The 24,506-nt window shown below is 42.3% G+C and overlaps 1 protein-coding gene across 2 annotated transcripts in view; it reads left to right on the top strand.

The window, feature by feature from the left end:
- Nucleotides 1-24,506, top strand: part of STAB1 (stabilin 1) — a 121,113-nt gene that overhangs the window by 36,161 nt on the left and 60,446 nt on the right. For both annotated transcript variants that reach the window (XR_013229068.1, XM_077325813.1), the window contains exons 16-33: nt 2,877-2,930; nt 3,674-3,754; nt 4,452-4,610; nt 7,165-7,227; nt 7,567-7,668; nt 8,792-8,878; nt 9,991-10,102; nt 12,633-12,816; nt 13,966-14,059; nt 14,393-14,551; nt 15,180-15,275; nt 15,790-15,885; nt 16,538-16,585; nt 18,681-18,811; nt 19,294-19,405; nt 22,006-22,083; nt 22,379-22,480; nt 23,904-24,011. Coding sequence is in view for 1 of the 2 variants with exons in the window: in XM_077325813.1 (XP_077181928.1) it covers nt 2,877-2,930; nt 3,674-3,754; nt 4,452-4,610; nt 7,165-7,227; nt 7,567-7,668; nt 8,792-8,878; nt 9,991-10,102; nt 12,633-12,816; nt 13,966-14,059; nt 14,393-14,551; nt 15,180-15,275; nt 15,790-15,885; nt 16,538-16,585; nt 18,681-18,811; nt 19,294-19,405; nt 22,006-22,083; nt 22,379-22,480; nt 23,904-24,011 (1,866 nt within the window). In the remaining variant the exon portion in view is untranslated. The remainder of the gene's footprint in view (nt 1-2,876; nt 2,931-3,673; nt 3,755-4,451; nt 4,611-7,164; nt 7,228-7,566; nt 7,669-8,791; nt 8,879-9,990; nt 10,103-12,632; nt 12,817-13,965; nt 14,060-14,392; nt 14,552-15,179; nt 15,276-15,789; nt 15,886-16,537; nt 16,586-18,680; nt 18,812-19,293; nt 19,406-22,005; nt 22,084-22,378; nt 22,481-23,903; nt 24,012-24,506) is intronic.

The following is a 24,506-nucleotide window of genomic DNA, read 5'->3' as shown; positions in this document are numbered from 1 at the left end:
AAAATATGCTTTTTAAAAACACCCCAAATTAAAACAATTTTGAGGTGCATCCCCTCCCCAGGCAGCAAGAATGGGGAGAGAGGAAGCTGGTTCCAGCAAATGGCTGTCTGCTTGAGTCAGCCCACCCTCACAGGAGTCTACCCACTATTTTCTGGCTGTTGGGCAGGCTCTGCCACCTCTGATGCTAGCGGCAAAGATGGTAAATGGGAGGCAGGCCTGCAACATGGCCCAAGAACTGCCAGCAGGGCTGATGACAGCCAGGTAAATATGGGGTTGGTTTGATGTTTCTGCTCCTTTAAAACTTTAGAGGGATATGGTGGGGGAAGGTGATGGTGTCTGCAAGTGAGCCTGAGGACTTCCAACTTGGCTCTGCTGTTTAGAATCACAGTCCATGGTTTGTCATTATATCTGAATCAGCCACAGAGAATCTGTTCCACTATATAAGGCCTTGGAGGAAGAGTGTGTTTGATTCCGCACTCCTTCAAAATCGCACAATGGTTGCCAATTGAAAACGCTACTGATTTGCCGTTATGCACAATGTCGTTGACAATCTGCCACACACCTGAAACCGATCCGCAAAAAGCGCTTCGTTGTAGCGCTTTCAGGGAAATCCCCAAAAGTGGATTCACCTTCCGGAAAGCGCTACACTCCTGCAACCAATCTGCAACACTAGCGGGAAAGTTCTGTGCGTTACCATTGTTGTGGTTTCTACAAAGTCCCTCCCCCTGGCTCTCTCCTCTGATCTTCCGGCGAAGCGATCGCCATTTTTTTTTCTCCGAGCGAGCGGAGATCAACGCACCGGCGAGCCTCCGTTTAGCCAGTAAGGCTTCCCCGGCTGCAGTCCCTCCCCAGAGCTGTTTAAAGTCACTAAGCACAAACAACAGAGAAGCCCGTTTGCTGATGTATTTCCCCTTTATTTTTCACACTGTTTTTGGCCGAAAATCACGCCCGTGAAGGGGGGGAGGGGATTTTTTTTTTCACTCGGAGGGACCGTGGCAACAATGAAACGGCAGCTCAAACACACCTGCCAGCTGGATGGGTCTCTCCGTTGCAACGAAGCAACGCATATTCGTTGCAACGGGTGTTTGTGTGTGTGTTTTTTTTTAAACCTTTCTTAAAGGGAAAGGGGATGTTTGGGAGCATGATAACGGCCGCCCATTGGCTGCTTGACAGCCAGGGGCAGGACGAGCTCGGCAATAGCGCTTCCTTTCTAGCGATTTTTGCCGAGACCGGAAGCCTGTGGGAAACGATAGAAACGCAACTGGATTCCACTACAAAGGCAGGTATGCATAACGACGAATTCCACTATTTATAATAGCGATTTTTCGTTCAGCAAACAATTTGCTACAAGGATCCCGGTGCGGAAAGCCCCTGTGCCTCAGGCTTAAGTGCCACCCAGCACTTAACACCCACTCAGGGTGGCTGTCTCGCCCCTGAGTGCCTCCTCCTCCAACCGGCTTACCTGTCTGTCCAGCGGCCAGCCAATCACCTTCTGTCCCTCACCCCTGACCACCCCCTTCTCCTTCCACTTCCCTCTGAGGCTCAGAGGCTGCAGATCCCTGCTGCGTGGGGCCTGCCCCTGCCGGTGAGTTCCCTTACAGCTGCCTGTAGCCTTTCCAGGGCAGAGTCTGCACTTACTTTCTTTATTCCATTGTCAATCCTGTTGAATTCAGATCGCTTTGAACTCGGGTCTTCCCCCCCCCCCAACATTGAAACAGGAAAGTCTTCTGCACGTGGTTAGGGTAGTTCAGAAGGGGAGGGAGAGCCAAGCCTCTTTCTTTCTTTCTTGAAGGGGGGGGAGAGGAGCCAGGCAGGGAGCCTCTTTCTTTTCTTGGAGGGGTGGGGGTGGGGGAGAGGATCGAAAAAGGCAGAGGAGGGAGGAAAAATCCAGGACCGACAGAAATTGAGAGAAATTAGGGGCTTCTCCTTTAAGGCAAGCATGTCACATGACCAGGTGTAGCCTATCAGAGGTGCTCTACCACGGAGCTTTCTTTCCCAAATGGATATTAAGGATTAAAAGCAGTCTGAGGTATTGCACAATAAAGGTAGGGTCACTCCGGATCAATCCTTCTTGCTGCAGAAGAAAAATTAAAATAGCCCAAAATCCAAACAGAAATTGCATTCTGTGTAGAGGGCAGGGACTGAATCGATCTGGGGTTGGAATAAAAGCTCCGTGCACTTTACACCCAGGTCCTGCGAGGAGGGGGAGGCCATCTACAGAGTTCTTCCACCCCACTCACCCCAGTCTAGCGCCTATTGTATTCCTGAATGCAACGAGCTTGACCCCTAGTATACTGCATAAAACGTTTCTTGTACCACACATCTGCCTTTGTGCTGCGTAGCACTTAGTTTCAAATATATCCTCCTGAGCAAAAAAAAAAAAGGAGGGGGAGGGCAAATTTTAGGTCAGTTGTGCAGAAATGTTTGCAAATATACAAAGAGTCTTGAAAGGTCAGGGGGTGACTCTTGTATATCTAGTATATTTTCTTTACTTCTCTCGCCTGTCATCTTGCCTTTCCTTTATCCTGCCTGTCCTACACATCCTTTCTATACTCTTTGCTGGTCTTCCTGGATATTCTGTCTTGCAAAAAACAAAACAAAACAAAAACAAGCATGGTATGAAAAGAATGCCTGTTAGGAACATTTGTTTGGTCTTAAAAAAAAAAACCAAACACCTGCCTAACGTTTAAATGTTGGTGTCCTTGAAAATGATGAGACTGCAAAGTTGTTCTTTGCATACCTATGCAAACCAGCTTCCATCCTTTGGTATTTGACAAAGAAATTCTGTTTCCAAATGCACAATTTGAAGACTAATTTGTATGCACAAACGCTTGTGTTCTTGTCCTTTATTTACAAATTGCTGTTTCTTGCTTTAGGGAATAAACAAGCTCCAGGAACTTGTAAAACATCATATCTACACAGAAGCAGTGGTAAGGCTTCTCCATTTTCAGCTTATGGGGTTAATTTGGCCACATTTTACTTAACAAATGGAAGATCAAATACTTTTTTGATTTTCCTTCACCTCCTAGGGGGCCCTACACCAAAATATGACAGCAGGACAACAAGGGGGCAATTATCCTGTAATGATGATCTCTTAGACCAGGGGTTGCCAACTGAGGCTTTCCAGATATCCGTGGACTACAATTCCCATGAGCCCCTGCCAGGGAATTGTAGTCCATGGACATATGGAGCGACTAAGTTTGGCCATCCCTATTTAGAACTAACATAAATATACCAATTCAGTTTGTGAATGGTCTTTGAGTACTGTGACTATTATTATCCCTTTTCTTTGATAAAGAGATATACAAGTGTCTCATTTTTGAGGGTCTTCTGAAGTCAGTAGTTAGGGAGACAAATTGGAGTGGCATAGTGTCAAGTCTAATCAAAACCAACAGGTCTGTTCAAAGGAATGAAGTGATTGTGAATATTTTTTCTGAACTGAAATAGAAAAGACTGTAGAAGGCTGTGGTGTAGGTGGGAACCAATAGCCTTGTGACTTGAAATGTCCTCCCAACGTCTCATTCCTATCTGGCTTTCACTCGGAGAGTACCAGAATGGCTCAATCCAGAAATCCAAACATTGCCTAAATGGAAACAGCCAATTGTAAGAGAATGTTGGATCAATATGCAGGCTCCTGTGACTATATAAGCAAAATACACTTTATATTTTCCAGGTGACAGCAGAGAGGTTAACAATGATGCCACATATTTTGACCATGGCAAATCAGATACTGACAGTCAATATCACTCAGGATGTAAGTGCCTGCACCTGATCACTCAACTAATGGAGAAAAACAATGGGAAATTGAAAGAAATATTTATGCCGTTGACTGAGCCTATGCTGGATTTTCAAGATGTTTAAATAGATTTAAATGTATTGGACTATTAATCTTCATAACTATGATTTTATTCAGTAATGAGTGGATGTTTTAAAGCAGTGGTTCTCAGCCTGGGAGTCAGGACCCCTTTGGGGGGTTGAATGACCCTTTCACAGGGATTGTGGCAGCGCAAGCAGCTCGGTCCGGGGAGCACCAAACACACAACATCCTTTCAGGGTAGCTCGAGATAGAGCGTTCATCTGTCTGGAGCAGTGGAAAAGAGCGAGATCAGCATGGTGGGACAAGAGACTGAACTGAACCGAGAAACCCTGGAAAAAATCAATTTATATACAATCATGAACAATGGATCTTCATGCCATTGGTCAATTTCGGTTTAATTTCTGTGAAAGAACACTTGCATAATTCTATGGTTGGGGTAATCACAACATGAGGAACTGTATTAAAGGGTCGTGGCAGTAGGGAGGTTGAGAACCACTGTTCTAAATGGTTCTGTTGAAGAGGTAAGTAGACTTATGTATACATGTATGTGTGGGTATTTTTCCCACCATGGACTTCTGGTAGGAATGTGCCTGGTCCTGAAATAGTATTTTTTTTGTTTTGTTTTTTACTACAGGGAAGAATTCTGTTGGGTGACACTGGTGTTGCCTTAAACAAAAGGAATATTTTAGCATCAAATGGTATAATTCATACTTTGGATGGCATCTTCATTCCTCCATCAATAATCCCCATTCTGCCTCACAGATGCAATGAACAGCAGTACAAAGCTGTAGCAGTAAGTCCAGTCTACCCAGTCTTTCTCCATCATCGGGTATCCTCCCCCCCCCCTCTATTATAGAAAAGGAAAATCCTGTGCTGACCCTGTCCTTGCAATATAAACTCTGCTGGCTCTCACTCATCCCCTTGTGGTTTGTTGGTGTTTTGTTCCTGACCTGCTTAATTCCAGCAAGCCTTTCTTCATGCAGCTTCCCTGGGAAGCCAGCTGTTTCCCCAAGAGAAATGCACAGTGGCAGGGCAATTCTGTGCAGAGTTATTCCAGTCTAAGGCCATAGAAAGTAATGAGCTTAGACTGGAGGGACTGTACTTAGGATTGTACTGTAAGAGTAGGAATGTTGGTGTCATGTGCATGTGTCTGTTCTTCCACATTATACCCATGACATCCATGATTCATACAGCAGTTCAGTTTCTCAGAGGACATCAAGTTGCTGTTTTCATGTGAGTTGGCACTTCTTGCTGACAGTTCCTGCCAACTGTTCTGATTATGTTTCATTACCTGGTTTAGAAACATCTGCTTCCTGCTGGACAAGCAGACAGGGCTTCGAGGCACAGGAGTCGCATGGTCACAGCTGAACAAGCAGATATTTCAGTAGATGCTTAAAAGTGGCATCTTTTATATTTATTTGAAAATGAAGTCTGCTGGATGTATTCTCTTTTGACATTGTTGCTGGGTCTCTGCAGGGGAACAGACATTAAAAGGCATTGGCTGCTATTTGTGGCATGGAGCAACACAGAGGAATGTGTGGAGTAGCGTGGGATGAATGCTTGATAGGGTCAGGGCTGCTTCCGCCCAGTCAGGACTCTTGAGAATATACAGGAAGTGCAACTTTCCCCCTAAATTACTGTGATGGAAGAAATATGAGGGTCATGTGGCAGATTTTACAGCCCCTCCCCCTACCATCTTGGTTTGAAAATCCTTGTTTTGATTTCACTTCCCCTTTGTGTGATTTTCTGTTTCTGCATGCCAAGTCTCGCCGCCCCTTTGGAAGCAATATATCATTTTTTGTCTGCTTTGTATTAAAGGCATAGAATCTTTAAAAGGGTTAAAGGAGACAAACAAATCAGGAAATATCAGAAACAAGCATAGTTAGAATGTAAAAGACTCCCAATGGTGTCAAACAAAAACAGAAGAAAAACTGATCTAGTAGTTAGTGAAGACAGACCAGGGCAGAGTCTGCACTTACTTTCTTTATTCCATTGTCAATCCTGTTGAATTCAGATCGCTTTGAACTCTATTCTTCCTCTCCCCCCCCCCCCATTGAAACAGGAAAGTCTTCTGCACGTGGTTAGGGTAGTTCAGAAGGGGAGAGGAAGCCAAGCCTCTTTCTTTTCTTGAAAGGGGGGGGGGAGAAGCCAAGCAGGGAGCCTCTTTCTTTTCTTGGAGGGGAGTGGGAGAATAAAAAAAGGCAGAGAAGGGAGAAAAAATCCAGGACCGACAGAAATTGAGAGAAATTAGGGGCTTCTCCTTTAAGGCGTGTCACATGACCAGGTGTAGCCTATCAGAGGTTATCTACCACGGAGCTTTCTTTCCCAAATAGATATTGAGGATTAACAGCACTCTGAGGTATCACACAATACCTTGCTGCAGAAGGAAATTTTAAATTGCCCAGAATCCAAACGGAAATCGCATTCTGTGTAGATGGCAGGGACTGAATCGATCTGGGGTTGGAATAAAAGCTCCGTGCAGCTTACACCCAAGTCAGGAGACTGTTAGATTCATGGTTTCAGAGACCAGGATACTGGGAGTTCATTTCAGCTTTTTATTGTGACTCTAGCACGATGGTACAGAGAGGGGAAAACTGAATTATTGGCCTAATATTTGGAAGGAACAGTTGCTTTATTATTATTGTCTGGCTAAAAAAGATGTGATTGATGCTTGAGTACTATGAGGCAGGTGCTACAACAATAGCCACTTTAGCACCCACTCTCTTGTTCAGCTGCCACCATCCACCTGTTAAGATTGCCAAGCCAAGCCACAAGAGGGCTGGTCACATGACATGGGCTGATCATGTTATGTGAGCCACTTCTGTGATGCAGGCTCCAGGGCCCTTTTCATTTCCAGTCTACCCTTCTTAGTGGGCTTTGGATGCATAACTGATTGTGTGCTCCTACTTAGAGATGCCCCCCATTACAGCAGCAGGTGGCCAACTGGAGAAACTTCCACTCTGCTGCTGTGTTTAGCCTTCATGGCTGCAAGTTGATGGGGAAATCTTCCCTTCCTAAACAATGGCAACATAATGGGAAAAATTCAGAAGGAAAAATGGTAGCTTGTCAATGGCATTGTTTACTTTGTGGAATAGTTGACAATATTTGATTACTGTGCCAACCCTACATTACTGAGCGCTGTCCTTGGAGTGTGCAGAACTGTGGATTTTCCAACAGGGCCCACAGCTCTCCCATGCTTTACATTTATAGGCAATGAGTAAGAGAATGAGCAATAGGTTTGACAGTGCATATAGTATCTCTGCTGTACATGAAGCCAGTATGAACTTGAATGTGTTCCATAGCACAGTCAATAAAGAAAGGTTTTCTAATCTTGGTTTTCATTCTAGGGATCATGTGTTGACTGTGATGCCCTCAATACAAGTGTTTGCCCACCACAAAGCACACCTATGGTAAATAATTCTTATATTGGTTTATGGTGATGGTAGTAATGCTAAGACTCTTAACAAGCTTCTTGAAAATATTGGACATTTGCAGTACAATGCTATGCATAGTTACTCCAGGCTTACACTGAAGCAACTGCATGGAATTGCACTGCCTGTAATACACAAAGGAGAAAGCAGAATAGACTAATACAGTGTTGCTCAATCCTGAAATCCAACTGTATGTCGTGTGTGTGTTTATGCTGACAGGCATGCAAAGTAGCCCAGTCCATCTTCAATCCTAAGTGAACGTCTCAATATATTATAGAAATACATGGAAAATACTCATAAGCCTCTTTATTTCCAAAGGAACATGGGATCTTCCCAGGAGAATGTGTTTATATCCACGATCCTTTGGGCTTGAATGTTCTGAAGAAAGGTTGTAGCAGATACTGCAACCAAACTGTTAAGGTAAATATAAACTACAGAATAAAGGCTCAAAAACTATTTATTAGGGGATTTTATTTTTGTATTATTTATATTGATGATCAGACTCATCCCCAAACCCCAAACCCTTCTCCTGCTGCCCCCTCATGAAGCATGCTCTTGGTTTAGCTGTTTAACAAGGCGCTCCCTAGTGAGTCTCTACTATGTTTGCATTGAATATGTATGTTTTGTCATTCATTACATATTGTCTTGGGCCCAGCATGCCTGGGGCAAAATTCCCATTCACCCAACTTCCAACATATTGTTTCCAAGGATCCTTGTCAGTTTCCCTGCATCACCTGTCCACCACCTTTGATGTGGCTGTAAATGAGCCACTGCTAAATTAGCCATAGAGTTACCAGTCTCCATGGCAATAGTATCATGTAGCCCAACTCTGAGGAATGTCCTTTATCTGATTTTGGCCATCTAATTCTGGTTGAGGACAATGGTAAAAGTTCTACAAATGAACCTGGGTCTGAAATGCATTTCCATTAAGTTAAGATCATGCAGTTGTTTAGATGAAGGCAATAACTATCATTCTTGTCTGTTAAACACCTATTGCATTGTGTAATACATTACTAAAAGAAAAATATGCATGACTTGCTAGCAAGAAGCATAGAAACAAAAAAAGTTGGTCACATCCCAATAAGGTCAATGTGAAGCAATGTAGTTTTGCCAGCAATGCTGTACTTCTACAAGAGTCCACCAAACAGTGCAACTGGTTGATCTGAGGGTGCATTGTTCACTTGGTAAACTGAATTCCCTGGGTGATGCAAATGACTGACAATTTGGTTTGGTTAAAATTTTGTTTTATCATGATGAGTTATGAAAATTATTTGTTGAAACAGATATATATATTCTGCCTTATCTCCTTAGCGAAGACAAAGTAACAAGATGAAACCACTGTATATACAGTAGATCATACATTCTTTTTCATAATTGCTGCCTTTTGGAAGAGAAGAACTACAGGCATAAACATGAATTCAGCAAAACAGACTCATTCCTATACATTAAAATTAAATAAAGACCCAAATGAAAAACACATAGTTTGTTTCAACATAAGGGCTAATAATAGTTCCTCTGAGAGATTTAATTAATGTCATTGTAGGTTCCTGGCTGCTGCAAAGGATTCTTTGGTCCCGACTGTGCTGCTTGTCCTGGTGGATTTACTAATCCATGTTATGGAAAAGGGAATGTAAGTGGAAGAAGTTCCTGTACAATTGGAAAGACTTTTTGATAGCATTATGTTGAGTGCAAACTTTACTAATTTCAAAGTGGCTTGTATTTAAATTATGCATTGATTAATTTGTACCATTGTGTTAACCAGAACTGTCAAAGAACAAGAAAACGATGTTCACATGTTGGTCTGAAACAGCAGATCAAAGTTTGAGTGAAATGGCACCTTTAAAACCAACAGAGATACGGGCAGACACACTTGAATAAAACTCTGTTGGTCTTAAAAGTGCCACTGGATTCAAACTCTGATATCCAGGGAGAAAACACTGCCTGGTCTACCGATATAGTAGACTGAGATAGCTTAATGGCCTGTGCCACTGTGGGGAGGGACATGCTTGTGTGCTTATGCCAACCCTATGAAATAATGATCGCCAAAATGTTGTTTCATTAACGGCATTGCTCCAGTCTTTCAGTCTGAAGGCTGTGGTTCCCTTTGTTGAGTTAATCCATTTTATTTTGGGTCTTCCTCTGTTCCTATTGACTCTTACTAGCTTTCTTGTCTTTTTTTCCAGTGAGTCTTCTCATGATGTAGCCAAAGTTAGATAGTCTCAGTTTGGTCATTTTGGCTTTTAGGAAGAATTCAGGCTTGATCTGATCTAGATTCTAGAACCCATTGATTTGTCTGGCAGTCTGCGGTATTTGTAAAACTCCTCAAACACTGCTAGCCAAATTTCTTAGTGTTCTGCATATAACAACTCCCTGCAGAAAAAGGCTCTAGCATATCCTACAACATGCTGTGCTAGTTTTCCATTTGTAGGAGAGTATTAGATGAGGGAAATGTAATTCCTCAAATAGAAGGAATTTCATTCCTGTTCCCTGTCTTCACATGTTGGCTTCTCCTTGGATATGCTGTCTGACAAAGGCTTCCATTTTTTGTGAATTAATTTAGCAAAGTTCTCAGTGGAGTTAGGCAGCTATAAAAACAAGAAAGAAAAGTTATATGAATCAAAGTCTGTAAATTCTTTAGGGGCATCAAGTCCTGCCCCCAGCTCAGTTTGGTCTTAATTTTTCTTTTGTCAAAACCTTTTATTTTAGAACCTTATCATACTGGATTTTGTTTTTTCTCTTCAGTGCACTGATGGGATTCGAGGGAATGGCCAGTGCCGTTGCTTTGAGGGTTTCAAAGGAATTGCCTGCCACATCTGTTCAAACCCAAACAAGTATGGGGAGAATTGTGATAAAGGTCTGTGACTTGGAATGCGCAGGAAAGCAGTTCTAATGTATGACAGGAAACTGAAGGCAGGGGGAATCCAGAACGGGAAAATTGAAGACTATTTCCAGGAAATGTTTCTTAAGAATAACAATAAGATAAACTTTTAACAGTTTTTTTAAAGAAACGTGAGAGCTTTCAAATAGAGTTGCCAACACCAGGAAATTCCTGGAGATTTGAGGGTTGTGCCTTGAGACTGCAGTTTGGGGAGAGGGAGTTCAGAGGGGATTTGATATCACCTCCTATAATGGCATAGCTTGTGATATCATATCCAAGTTAAAGACAAACTCCTCCATTTTTTCCCCTTCTAGAGAAGTCACTTTCTCCCACCCAAATTCAAAATTTAAATTACCGTATTTGCCGGCGTATAAGACGACTGGGCGTATAAGACGACCCCCCAACATTTCCACTCAAAATATAGAGTTTGTTACATTACATTACAGTGCCTGTCATTGTCACCATTGTATGGCTGCAGCGCGACCGCATTGCCTCTGGCCCACCCCTGCATCTCCCTGTGACCGGCACTAGTGTGCAAATGTGTGTGTGTGAGCTCTGCATAGACAAGGGGCAGGCCGGAGCACCGCTGCTTCCTGCTGAGCAGAACGGGCCAGTTACGCCGAAAAGGCTGGCACCCCTGTCTCGCTGCTGATGCTCGCCGCAGCCACGCTAATGACCTGCCGCAGCCGCGCTGGATACCGCGCGATACTGGATGGAATGTAGAATGAGGTGGGAGGCCACTATGGGCACCAGGCGAGCATCGGGAGGCCACTATGGGCAGCTATGTCTATCCCAACTGAAGTGCATCCGGCATATAGGATGACCCCCCCCCCCCACTTGGAGGCATGTTTTTCAGGGGGGGAAAGTAGTCTTAGACGCCAGCAAATACAGTATATGTTTCATATAACTATCTCAGTCAATAATAAGAGGGAAATTGGATTTCTACATCAATGAAGGGGAGGGAGAGGCACAGGGATTTAACTGTCTCCTAAAATGGCTACCCAATAGTGCATAAAGATTGAAGAATCTCTACTTACAGTTTAAAAAAACATACTCTGCTCAAAACTGACCACTAATGAGAGACCTGCCACACTGCACAATGTGGGCAGTGGAGAAGTGACCTCTGAGAGACAAGAAAAAGGCAGAAGGGGAGAAAATCTGAATTACATTTGCCTTGGGAGAGAAGAAGCACGTTCAAAGAACCTGGAGAAAGAGCAAACAGAAATTGAACTGAGCAGTTTATGCAAATGGAAATCCATGCAGAAGGGGGGGGGGAGGCCTGTGAAATGAAAGTGAATGCATGATAAACGTGAAGGAAAACACCAGTGCATAAAGGCCTTAATTTCTCCTAGTCTCTAGCTATATGCTCTATCACAGAAGAAGCAGACGTCCAAGAAAATCTACCCTCTGTAGCCATATTCTGAAGCTGCCATTTCCTCCACAGTAACTAATCTCTGTAGTCTGGCAATCTTTTGTAGTTCTGACAGAACTCCAGGCCCATTTTAAGGTTGGCAGCCTATTCAAATTGTAGAGGATAAAATGTTTACTAGTACACTGATATTCTTCGATTTGCTAACATGTGATTGCTTCCACACTGCATTGCTTCCTGTGTTTTTGGATAAGGCTCATCTTAATGTGGTTTACTGGCAACATGGGATCCACGCAAGGATTTAAATGCTGCTCTCATGTCAGTTTGCAACACCTTATGTTATGTGTGTGTTGTAGCGATCTAGTGGGATAACAGGACCATAACAAATGCCTACAAGTACATTTCCCCCCAGGCATATATGCTACCTACTGGCTTTTTCTTTCCCCATCACTGAGAACTTGTTTTGTTGGCTGGACTGTGAACGACCCCTTTTTTTTCAGTTGCAAGTAATGTCTTCAGCAATGTTTTAGCTTAGCAAAGTTCTCACTATGTATCTTTCTTGGAGATGCCATTTGGCAATAAATAATGGTGGTATATGTCAATAAGCATTTCCTTTCCCCATTTTTCCTACTTTTTGGGGTGGGGGGTGGGGAGAGCACAGTTAGTATAAAAATCAATCTACTAGGGAATGTATTTGCACCTGTAACCTTGGAGGGAGCTGCTGTTTGCCCTGTTGGGACATTAGGGCTGCCATTTCCCTTGTGGATCGGCTCCTGTTGCCCACTGGTACTCCAGCAGTTGGCAGGAGGAACTGCTGGGGGGGGGGACCAGAAATCACAATTGGATAACTATATTACACCACTTTGGGGGAAACCTGGAAGGGATGTCACACAGTTGTAGTAATCAGCTTTGTCCCTAAAGTATAGTGGTTGGACCAAGACTTGGGAAATGTGGGTTCAGATCCCCATGGTGTCAGGAAATTTGCTGGATGACTTTGAGCTTGTCATTCTCTCATCCCCTCACCTACCTCACAGATTTTTTGTGAGGATAGGATTTGTATTTGCTATAGAAGTATTGAAGTATGGCTATTGCTATTGTGATGGCTGAGCTAAAGTTTCTTCTTAATCCATTTGATAGACTGTGGCTGTCTCCATGGAATCTGTGATAACAGACCAGGAAGCGGGGGAGTGTGCCAGCCTGGGACATGCAAAGCTGGATACAGTGGGGAATTCTGTGACAGGAGCTCTCACAACTGTGGACCTGCTGGTGCCTCTCTAAGCTGTCACCAGAATGCTTTCTGCAGCCTGAATGATACTGCAAGGTGACTGTTAATGCATTGTTATTGCTGTTTCTGTGGACTTTGCTAACATGGGAATTACTCCCCAACACAGTTTTTGAGTTGTTATGTCTATGGGAGTATGTGTATATATACACATTTCTAACCCTTGGAAATTTCATGCTGCGTGGCCATTAATTCCTTGTCCCTTACTTAAAAGGAATAATTGTGTTGTTGCGATAGGATCCCCAAGAAGTGGCTGGCAACTGGTGGAAAGGTTATGGGTGAGGGTATGGGAGGCACAATGTGAGCAGAGTAATTGTTTTCCATTCAGCTTCCATAGGGTTTACCATAGAGTTTCCAGAAATTCCTAGAGTTAACATTGGTAAAATCATAAGAGTTTCTGGTGATTCCTAGAGCTACCCTACATCACTTTGTCTTGTCTTGTCTTGTCTTGTCTTGTCTTGTCTTGTCTTGTCTTGTCTTGTCTTGTCTTGTCTTGTCTTGTCTTGTCTTGTCTTGTCTTGTCTTCTCTTCTCTTCTCTTCTCTTCTCTTCTCTTCTCTTCTCTTCTCTTCTCTTCTCTTCTCATTGTTTAACCGGAAATGATATCATGCTGCAGCTGGTACTGAGGGGTTTTTAATTTTTTTTCTTGTATTACCTGGAATGGCAGCAGGTAATGGGAGTGGGAGTGATTCCTTGTTCCCATCAGGAGGCTGGCACTGCTATGTTACTGGATAGGTATAGAGAAAATACTTTTTGTCCATCCATCCCGCCACACACACCCCTTGCCATTTTCAAGGACAGAAAAAGAAGAGTACCAGAGCAGCACATACACTGTGCATTGTGTATTATTATTCTTTTTCTTCTATGCCTAAGAAAGACACACAGGTGTGTGAGTGTCTTTTGAGTCAGGGGGAGCAGGGGAAAGAGGCCCTGAGGTCAGTAGGGGGACATAATTTTATTTGCAGTTTATTTTTCAATATTTTTCAATATTTTAGCAATCTGGACAGAATAGACATCTTTGTCTCTAAATGATATTGAGTGGTTCAAAGGTCATACTGAAATGTCTATAGTTGGAATGGAAATTGAAGGACAAAGCACTGCAAACACCACATCACTGCCATTTGAAATAGGTCTGGTAACCCAAGCTCATAATTTATGAATTTAACTGCTGCCTGTGCTTCTCTCCAAGGTGCATCTGCCTCGATGGATATGAAGGGGATGGGTTTTCCTGCAGTCCCATAGATGTTTGCACAAAACCAGAAAGGGGAGGCTGTTCAGAAAATGTGGGTAAAAGAACCTTTGGCTACTGCCAGATTAATTTTGTTTTACTTTTAATTTTCTAGAAAGGTTTCTGCGGTATTCAACAAGTGAATTGAAGTTTGATCTTAAACAGGTGTAACAATTACTGCACCAGTCAGTAAGAAAAAGCCGATGCAAGTCCAATCTCCTCCCTTGTACTTCCTGTTTCCTGTCCTATCAGTCTATATCCACCACCAAGCACTACTTCCAACCATGATATTTATACCCGCTACTGTATCTAAGAATGCCATGATTTCCTCCCCTTGTCCTGTTGTTATAATTCTTGATTAATTTGTTTTTCTCCCATTTTTAACCAGGCCATATGTAGCAGCACAGGTCCTGGCACAGCTACATGCCAGTGTAACAATGGCTGGACTGGAGATGGAAAGGCCTGCATTGCCATAGACAACTGTGTAACAGAGAACAGAGGAGGCTGCCATCCCTATGCTGATTGCCAATATATTGGGCCTGGACAGGTATAGCCAGAATGCTCTGTTACTTGATGGAAATTATCACTGGATACCTGCTACACTGGAGTATGGAAACTGCACGAGTAGTCCAGGCTTAATGTAACTACAACAGTAGAAGCATACAAACACCCCCAATTGTTATGTTTATTACTGTGGTTAAAACCAGTCCTTATCAACTGCATAATAAGCTGTTGTCAGAGTGTCGTCTGCAACTTGAATAATACTGGAAGATAGTTGTTTCTGCATTGTTGGTGTTCCCTTGGACGTTGTTAATATGGAAATCACAACTCTAACCCTATGTATTTCTATAGACCAGAGCCCATTTCTTCAGAGTCAATGAATACATCCTGAGGTCTTCTTATTGCATCTGATAAACTAATATCTAGTCCATGAAAGCTTAGACTGGAAGAAAAATTTGCTAGTCCTTGATAAGATGCCTGTTAATTTTTGCATATTTCATAGTATCTGATGATTTGATAACTCCCCATAGCGTACATGTTCTTTACAACCCCAGTGCACATTTATTCTGGGAAGTTCACAGTTTAAGAGCAGAGTTTTCTAGTAACCATAATGGTTTCAGAAGCAGTTTTCGATGTCCAACAGTAACAATGATGCCTCCTGTTTTTACTTTCAGAGCAGCTGTGTATGCAAGAGAGGTTATAACGGTGATGGTTTTAACTGCAACCCTGTTGATCCTTGCTTGGTGAACAATGGTGGCTGCCATGACTTCGTAAGAAAATTGAACTACAGGAAATGCTGGCTGTGAAAACTAGTTGTCTGCTGTGTTTCAAAAGGCTGGAGGCAGAGATAGTGGCATACCTAGCATATTTGACATCCAGACCAGATCGTTTTTAACTCTCCTACATACAGCAAAATTATTTTCAGTAATAATTGTGAAATAAATGCCCTTTAGAGACCAAAAGGTGTTTCAGGGAATAAGCTTTTGAAAGTCAAAGCTCCCTTTGTCAACCACAGATAGGAATTGTGATCCAATGTTTCTAATCTCTCTTCCCCCTATCTCATGACCTAGTGGGAAGCTCTCCTGTGCTTTTCTGTTTCCAAAAAGCAAGTTTAGATTTTAACTTTAGATTTTCTGAGGGCTTCTGTGCCCCAACAGTATATACCCATGCTGTTATTATTAAAGACTCAACAGAATTTCTGGAGTCTAAACGTATTGTGGTGTAAACAATCAAGAAACAGATACATTAGGCCATAGTTGTCATGACATTTTTTTAATCCACCAGGCCATGTGTAAGACTCTTGGAGCAGGGGAAGTTGCTTGCAGTTGCTCTGAAGGATACATGGGAGATGGAAATAAATGTTATGCAGATATTATGACGGTAAGAAGGCAAAAGTATAATTTTTTCACTCAGGAATGAGAATCTGAATTCACTCACACCGTGTAGCTAGCAATGACAGAGAGCTGAACTCTGAAGCCTTCTGTTTTGGTTAAATTGTCTTGAAATGTTGCGTGTCTCCAAATGTAAAGCCTTTTGAAAATATTTTGTTGTAGTCCAATAAATTAGACAAAAGAACACTAGGTGAAAAAAATTATCAAGCAGTATGGTTGAAGGAGATACTAGCAGTTTACTAATAAATTCCACTTATGAAATTCATTGCCACATAGTGGTGGATATTAGTACAGATAGGTATGGAATGGAGCTATCAGTCGTTATTAGCCAGTAAAGTTAAGTGGAAAATCGGCATTCAGAAATAGTGTATCTCAAAATATCCACTTCTAAGCAAGTGAAAGCAGTGTTGCCTTCATGCATTCTTGTAAACTTTGGACTAGGTGAAACAGATGCTAAACTAGATAGCACCTTGAACTGAACTAACATGAGAGAGTCTTTGGGTTCATAGCAGGTATAATTTGCTGGTACTGTTTTAAACTGTCAGGTAATCAAGATCTAGAAGTTCACTGTTCTTGTTCTTTACATATTTTTCTATAGCTATTCTGCAATTCTTTTTTAAAAGCTTTTCTTTTTTTTAAAGGAGTTAGCACGAAATTACCACTTTTCTGCCTTCTTTGAGTGGATCAAGGTGAGACATTTTAAAGCAACTGTGTTTTGTGCTATGGAAGGGGAAAAGCCCAAATAACATGTTAAAAAAACATGTTAAATACATAAAGAATTAATGTGCTTAAGAAAGGGAGTGGAGTGCATTTTTGGTTAGCACTGATAGTGGTAGATTCTAAACATTTTCATTGTTATAAAGGTATAGCTCTCAGTATGCCATGGCCTGGATGGGCCAGGCTTAACCCAGTCTCATCAGATCCCAGCAACTTAAGCAGGGTTGTCTTTTGTTAGGACTTGGACAGGAGGCCACCAAGGAGTATCATGGTCACTACGCAACGGCAGGCAGTGCAAACCTTGAAACCTAGGGTTTGCCTTGAAAACCCTACAGGGTGGCCATAAGGCAGCTGTGACTTGATGCCGCAGTCCACCAAAGCAGTCTCAGCACAATCATATGGATAGATATGGAAATGATTTGAAATACTTTAATAATACTTTAATTTCAGTTCAGCAGGGAAGCGGGAAATGTCAGGCTGCTGGACATTCTCCCTTACCACAGCATCCTCTTGTGGCCTCACAAAATCTCATTGGTAAATCACGGAACTCACATGGATAAAAAGTGATGTGGCCCAAGAAGTTACTACTACGAAAAGGGAGAGCTGAAGAAGTGCTTCTTTTGGCATTAGAGTCTTTGTTAGCCCAAGAGTGTGGCAGGAATTATTTCATCTAGCGTCCTATTGACTCTGCAGGTTCAGTGATCACAGAGTCCAATTCCTCAGAACAGCTCTTTTTATTTAGCAACTCCAGCAATAGACTACAACTACTGAACAGAGAAAAACAGGCAAACTCATGCACTTTTAAACTTTTCAGGTAGCCAGCTGCTGCCTCTGACTGGGCCTAAGCAGAGCAATCCAATTGGTCCTAAGCAGAGCACACTGCTCTAAGCAGAGCAATCAGGTTCCTTTGATTGGTTAGTTCCTTGGCTGGCAGAAACCCTCATTTGCATCAGTGGCCAAATGTCCACAGACATAATATTCCCCCTCAGAATCTTTGTCACACGTCTTTTTGTCCATATAGACTTTGAGTATGCTACTGTGACTACTATATTTAAACTCATGGCAAAATGATAGTACAAAGAGCTGTGATGGGGGGCTTCAAAGTGTACCAGCCTCTGCCCTAGTGAATCATTTCATCATAACTATGATGGTGTTGATTCCATATCTTATCAAAATAGTGCCGGATGTGACTAACATCTTTGCCAGGTGCAGCTACTAACGCCTTATCTACCTCCTGACTGTTTGGCCACAGTGATCCATGTGATGGTCACCTCTAGATTGGACTTCTGTAACTCACTCTCCAGCTGGTGCAGAATGCTGCTAGGGTTCTCACTCGTTCATCTTGGGGGACCCACATCCAGCCTGTACTGAGGCAGCTGCATTGGTCACCAGTTTTGGCCTGGATCAGGTTCAAGGTTTTGTTTCTGACCTTTAAGACCATATGCAGCTTGGGCCTTGCCTATCTAAGGGATCGCTTGTCTGCTTATGCTCTCCACAGGGCTCTATGCTCTGTGGGTACTAATCTGTTAGTGGTCCCTGGCCACAGAGAGATATGCCTGGCCTCAACCTGGCCCAGGGCCTTCTTGGCCCCATCCCCGACCAGGTGGAATGAGCTCCCGCGAGCGCTGCTGACAGAGCTGTTCCTCAGGGCCTGTAAAATGGAGCTCTTCCACCAGGTCTTTGGTTGAGATTGTTAAAATCAAATGGACCCCCTCAGGCTAAGTTGTTCCATCTGACGAACTCCTTCAAGGACAGTTGTGTGGAGGCTGGAGGATTTTGCTTTCTACCATCTTGTGTTGGTGATTTTTATAGTTTCAAAGTTTTTAAAGTGGATATTATGGGGTGTTATTATGTGATCTGTCTTGAGTCCAAGGAGGAAGGCAGACTATAAATTGAAGAAGAAGAAGAAGAAGAAGAAGAAGAAGAAGAAGAAGAAGAAGAAGAAGAAGAGTTGGTTCTTATATGCCGCTTTTCCCTACCCGAAGGAGGCTCAAAGCGGCTTACAGTCGCCTTCCCATTCCATAAATAAATAAATAACAATAATGCTTGTGTTGCTTTGTACAACAGAAATCTCTCTTCAGCCTTCCATATGGAGCCAATGTGACTGTCCTAGTGCCAATCAACACGGTTATTGAAAAATTAAACATGACTGAAAAAGAGTTATGGTTAAATCCTGACATGTTACCATTTGTAGTCAGGTATGGTGAGCAGTATCCATTTCCTTACAATCTATATGGACATTCTTTGTCAGACCATTGATCCATCTAACTCATTTTTCTGCTGGTGACTCCTTAGAATGTCAGCACTTGCTAATGTAGGGCCTCTACTGGGAGGTCCGTGTACAGAGCTCCCAATATATGTTTCAACTGTTCTCAGGCACACAGGGTGTAGTTTGGATGGAAACCATTGTGTGAGGTGAGGGAGCCTTCCCCAATGCCATTCTTTTCTAACTATAGAGGAGCACTATTGGCCCTGTTATGACGCTGCACTGGTATTGGCTTTCACATGCATTTTCATAATGGGCAAAATGTGCTTCCCCAGGACCAGGAAATGCTGTACTGCAGTTTTGATCTATATGTCTTTAAAAAGAATAGAAAGCTTATTGTGAAAAAGTTTCTTCTGACCATTACGTTGTAACCACCAGTATTCTAAATTGTCTTTTTTTGTCATCCAAAAATAGGGCTCACTTCCTCCAAGGTTCCTTCATGACTGGTGAACTCCAGAAATATGTCGGTCAGGAACTACCTACCCTCAATCCAAAAGTTAGGTGGATGATAAACAATCACAATGGGGTAAGTGTTTTTAAACTCATAGCATTCTTGTATAGTATATCACTGCTAAATAACTTGTGAAGGGTTTTACATAAAACTTACACATAGAAGACTAGGGATGTACACAATGGGAAAATGATGAGGTTTCTTGGAGGCTGATATCTGGGAGCCGACAGATACTGGTATTCCTGGTTATTTGGGTTCCAAAAAGCCACTGGTATTCAGATCCAGGTTCGTTTGCTTTTTAAGGATTCTGATATTATTCACCTCCATTAGAAAAAGTTGGTTTTTATATGCTGCTTTGAGGAGTCTCAAAGTGGTTTACAATCACCTTCCCTTTCTTCTCCCCACAACAGACACCCTGTGAGGTAGGGGAGGCTAAGTGAACTCTGAGGGCCATTCCACACCCGAGTTAAAATGTGAAATTCTAACCTTATGCAAACCGGCAGCTAAAAACTCCATTTTAAAGCAATAGTTGGGGAATCCCAAAAAATGGATTACCCCAACCATCTAGCGCTAGCAAAAGGAGAGCAAGCAGCAAGCTACACGCTATGACATGTGCATAACCAACGTGGGCAAAGTAGTGTGATCTCTGTGTCAAGTGACCGCCCTCAAGCCCACCTCCCTCTCCCTTCTACCCAAATGGGGCTTTTCTTTTCTTTTCTTTTTTGAGCAAGCTGCCTGGACCAACTAACATGCCTTGGTCCATAGAGGCAGAACAAAACAAAAAAATCCCACCCATCAGTTGGCACACAAAACATGCCTCTCAAACCCCCCCCCCCCCCGCAAAAAAAAAACAATCTAGAAAAACTTACTTCTGTTCATCTGCAAGCGAGGAAGGTGAGAAATGGCAGGGGGCACGTTTTTTAATAGCGTTAAGCACAACAAATGTAAAATTAGAGAACCTAAGCAAAATCAATTTAACAAGGAACTCATTATAAGCCCAACAAATGTCAGACTGGAGAACCCAAGCCAACGTCAAACGAACTAGTGTGCAAACTAATTTGAGCAAAGAACACAGGGGCTTTCCACACTCCTTCAAAATTGCACAATGGTTGCCAATTGAAAACGCTACTGATTTGCCATTATGCACAACGTCGTTGACAATCTGCCACACACCTGAAACCAATCCGCAAAAAGCGCTTCGTTGTAGCGCTTTCAGGGAAATCCCCAAAAGTGGATTCACCTTCCGGAAAGCGCTACACTCCTGCAACCAATCTGCAACACTAACGGGAAAGTTCTGTGCGTTACCATTGTTGTGGTTTCTACAAAGTCCCTCCCCCTGGCTCTCTCCTTTGATCTTCCGGCGAAGCGATCGCCATTTTTTTTATTCCGAGCGAGCGGAGATCAACGCACCGGCGAGCCTCCGTTTAGCCAGTGAGGCTTCCCCGGCTGCAGTCCCTCCCCAGAGCTGTTTAAAGTCACTAAGCACAAACAACAGAGAAGCCCGTTTGCTGATGAATACATCATCCCTTTATTTTTCACACTGTTTTCGGCCGAAAATCGCGCCCGTGAAGGGGGGGGATTTTTTTTTCACTCGGGGGGACCGTGACAATGATGAAACAGCAGCTCAAACACACCTGCCAGCTGGATGGGTCTCTCCGTTGCAACGAAGCAACGCATATTCGTTGCAACGGGTGTGTGTGTGTTTTTTTAAACCTTTCTTAAAGGGAAAGGGGCTGTTTGGGAGCATGCTAACGGCCGCCCATTGGGTGCTTGACGGCCAGGGGCGGGACGAGCTTGGCAATAGCGCTTCCTTTCTAGCGATTTTTGCCGAGACCGGAAGCCTGTGGGAAATGATAGAAACGCAACTGGATTCCACTACAAAGGCAGGTATGCATAACGACGAATTCCACTATTTAAAATGGCGATTTTTCGTTCAGCAAACAATTTGCTACAAGGATCCCGGTGCGGAAAACCCCACAATGTTGCAGCATGCAGAACCAATAGCAAAGCACAGAATCCAAGCCAAACTAATCTGGCAAGCCCAGGCAACAAGACACTGACACAGATGCCCAGTAACATGAAAGAAAAATAAAACAGGCCTGGGGGCCTTAAAATGTTGGCTCCCAATATACCTGATTGCTCTTCTATAAATCTGGAATTTGGGGGGGGGGGGGCTCATTTACCGATATTCAGGAAAATCCCAGACACCATCCAAGTATACCTACTGGTATTTTTTAGATATACATTAAGACTGCAAATATCCAAATACACAAATATCCAAATGTAAGACACTGCTTTGGAACTGAAGAAATGATAGAGGAAAGGAGAAATAAATATAGCAGGTAAAACTCAAAAGTACTTGGTATGTGAAATCCTTTTTATCTCCTTTATAGCAGTAGATACTCAAAAGTATGGCAAAATGGCCAAAATTAAAAGATTACCTTTGGCAAGTCAAAATTAATACTCTTTTGAGTTAGTCCTCCCCAGTTCCATGTACATCCCAAAATATAATGGTTGCAAAAAAGCACAAAGATTGTGGTGGGGAATAGACACTGAGAAACAATGAAGTTAGTTCATTTCTGTTGTGTCTATGTGGAATGAGGGTCTGTCTCTAAGTAATATACTTTAATGGCAGCCTAACAAAACTATCTTGTTTGAATCTGCTTGCTTTCTAGACTTTGGCCATTCAGAATGCAAGGGTTGTAACAGGTGACATCCCTGCTATTAACAGTACAATTTATGTTGTTGATCAGGTAAGTACATAAAAGTTTACTGAATTTATGCTTATTTCTTTTGATCCAGTGATTTATAAAGTCTAATGAGAGATACAGCTGTCTGAAAGGAATCTTAATACTGAGCATGTCCACAGATGTTTTCTTAAGCAGACACTATGGTGCCATTAAAGCTAGGTGAAAAGTTTGTTTCTTGGCTTCTAGTATTTCCATTGGGAGTAGCCCAATCTTAACTAAGATCATTGGGAGGGGGAGTAGTTTGATTCATCAATGATCCTCTTCCAATCCCATTTATGTTTCTTTCCCCTGAGATCAGGTTTTGCTACCACCACTTCGAGATATCCCACCACAGCGTCCAGGTCTGGAACAGCAACTTAACATGACACGCTCCCTCAGTAGATTCAAAAAGCTGCTTGAGGTATGTACCTACTACTCATAGTATCTAAGAATTTGAACTCACTAACTGCTGTACTAGGAAACCTCTATTTGTAGTGCCAGATCAGTGCAATAAAAGGGACATATAAGCTCTCTTTAAAGGGAAAATGTAAAGGAAGTTTCCTTTCCTTGGTCACTCTTGTTTCTGAAATCTCTCTCTACCAATGGCTTAGGGGAAGAATTTTGTTATTGATTTACAGAACTGGAATATTTATAGTTCTCATGCAAGAGAACTATGAGTAACTGTTGTAAAATGCAGGACAGTCTTTCCCTCTCTCTCTTTCTCTCTGGCGAGATACACACACTAAGAAAAGGAGGGAGGGAGGAAATGCATTTAAGTCTAAATACATTTCTTTACAACTCTGTAAATCATCAGTATTTCTGGAATTGGTGAACCACATGGGTAATGGTGGGGAAATGGGTGTCATTGAGTATTTCCCAGGGGTCCACAAGGTTACTACAAGAACCAAGAGTGAACCTCCCTCATGCTCATCTTGATCATGCAAAACAGTTGACTGCTCAGTTTTCTAGGAAAGAGGGCATGGACCCCACCTCAGGTGATAGAGATGAGATTGATTCCCCCTGTTTTGGAACTTATATGACCACCACCAACTACAGTTTCATAGCTTTGATTGGCAGCTCAGCCCTGGGAAGTTAAATTGATTGAAAAGAATTACAGTCCTAATACAATCAACAGATTTCAGGTTAAAATTGAACTGGTTTCCCATCCAGAAGATTTAACCTGATATATCTCACTAAACGTCCATAAATATAATAATAGCCAATCATGGCTTCAATTGAAAACTGAAAATTCTGGGTTTTTTTCCTATTTCCATGAGCAGTTCTGAGCATTTTGCCAATCCCCTTCCCACCCCTGTTCAGCCATCCTCTGACCTGACGTTATTAACCAATAGGAAAGCTTCTTGCTGTCTCCAGTGCAGTTTGCCTTATAATCAAGGGGTCAAATTGATTAGAATTTTGGTCAAGGGATTTTTAATTGGAGACCAATGGAATGAGTTACCCTCTGAAGTTGAACCTTGTAGACTATATATAGACAATACAAAAATTGTCTTGTTTTTGAAGTAATACTGGTGTGATTCTCATTGTACTGTTTTGAGGACAGTAGAGGATGGAGGCCTCCACAGGGCATGTGCAGTTTGCTGTGTGCTTTGTAAGGGTGATGTCCTGTGTCAAACATAAAGAAAATGGGATGATTTAGGGGTTTGTAGACATTTTTAAAATCAAAATTGGGGGCTTCTAAATTACTGTTTGAGAAACATGACTCTAAACATTTCTGGATATATATTCTAGTCAAATGTTTTAATTTCATCAGTGATTTTTGTGTTTCTCACTTTGGATTCTTTACTAACTATATCTGCTTGCTAATTTTTTCCTGAAACTTTCAGCAATATCAGTTGATTGGAGAGATTGAGTCTTCTGAAAAATATACCATTTTTGTCCCAGGAAATAGTTCAGTTGAGAAATATTGCCAACAATTTAATATGACACAATTGGTAAGTCCTCTGTGTGTATATATATGGGTGTGTGTGTTATATCAAGTATTTTTGGAGGACATTATATCATAGCATTAAATCAGCCAAATTTTAACCTAATAGGTAAGGTCTGCTTCATGCATTACAAAATCACTATTCTGAGGTTTGTAGAAAGATATGTCTTGTTTGTAGAAAGATATGTCAAAATGGCTGTCTGAGGAAGCTTTACAAATAGCTAAGGAGAGAAGGGAAGTGAAAGGCAAGGGAGAAAGAGAAAGATACACCCAATTGAATGCAGAATTCCAGAGAAAAGCTAGAAGAGATAAGAATGCCTTCTTAAATGAACAGTGCAAACAAATAGAAGAAAACAATAGAATGGGGAGGACCAGAGATCTTTTCAAGAAAATTGGAGATATGAAGAGAACGTTTCATGCAAAGATGGGTATGATAAGGGACCAAAATGGTAGGGACCTCACAGAAGCAGAAGAGATCAAACAAAGGTGGCAAAATTATACA

The sequence above is a fragment of the Paroedura picta genome, chromosome 3 (assembly GCF_049243985.1).
Source record: "Paroedura picta isolate Pp20150507F chromosome 3, Ppicta_v3.0, whole genome shotgun sequence".
Lineage (NCBI taxonomy): Eukaryota > Metazoa > Chordata > Lepidosauria > Squamata > Gekkonidae > Paroedura > Paroedura picta.
This window is presented reverse-complemented; position numbering and strand designations above follow the sequence as displayed.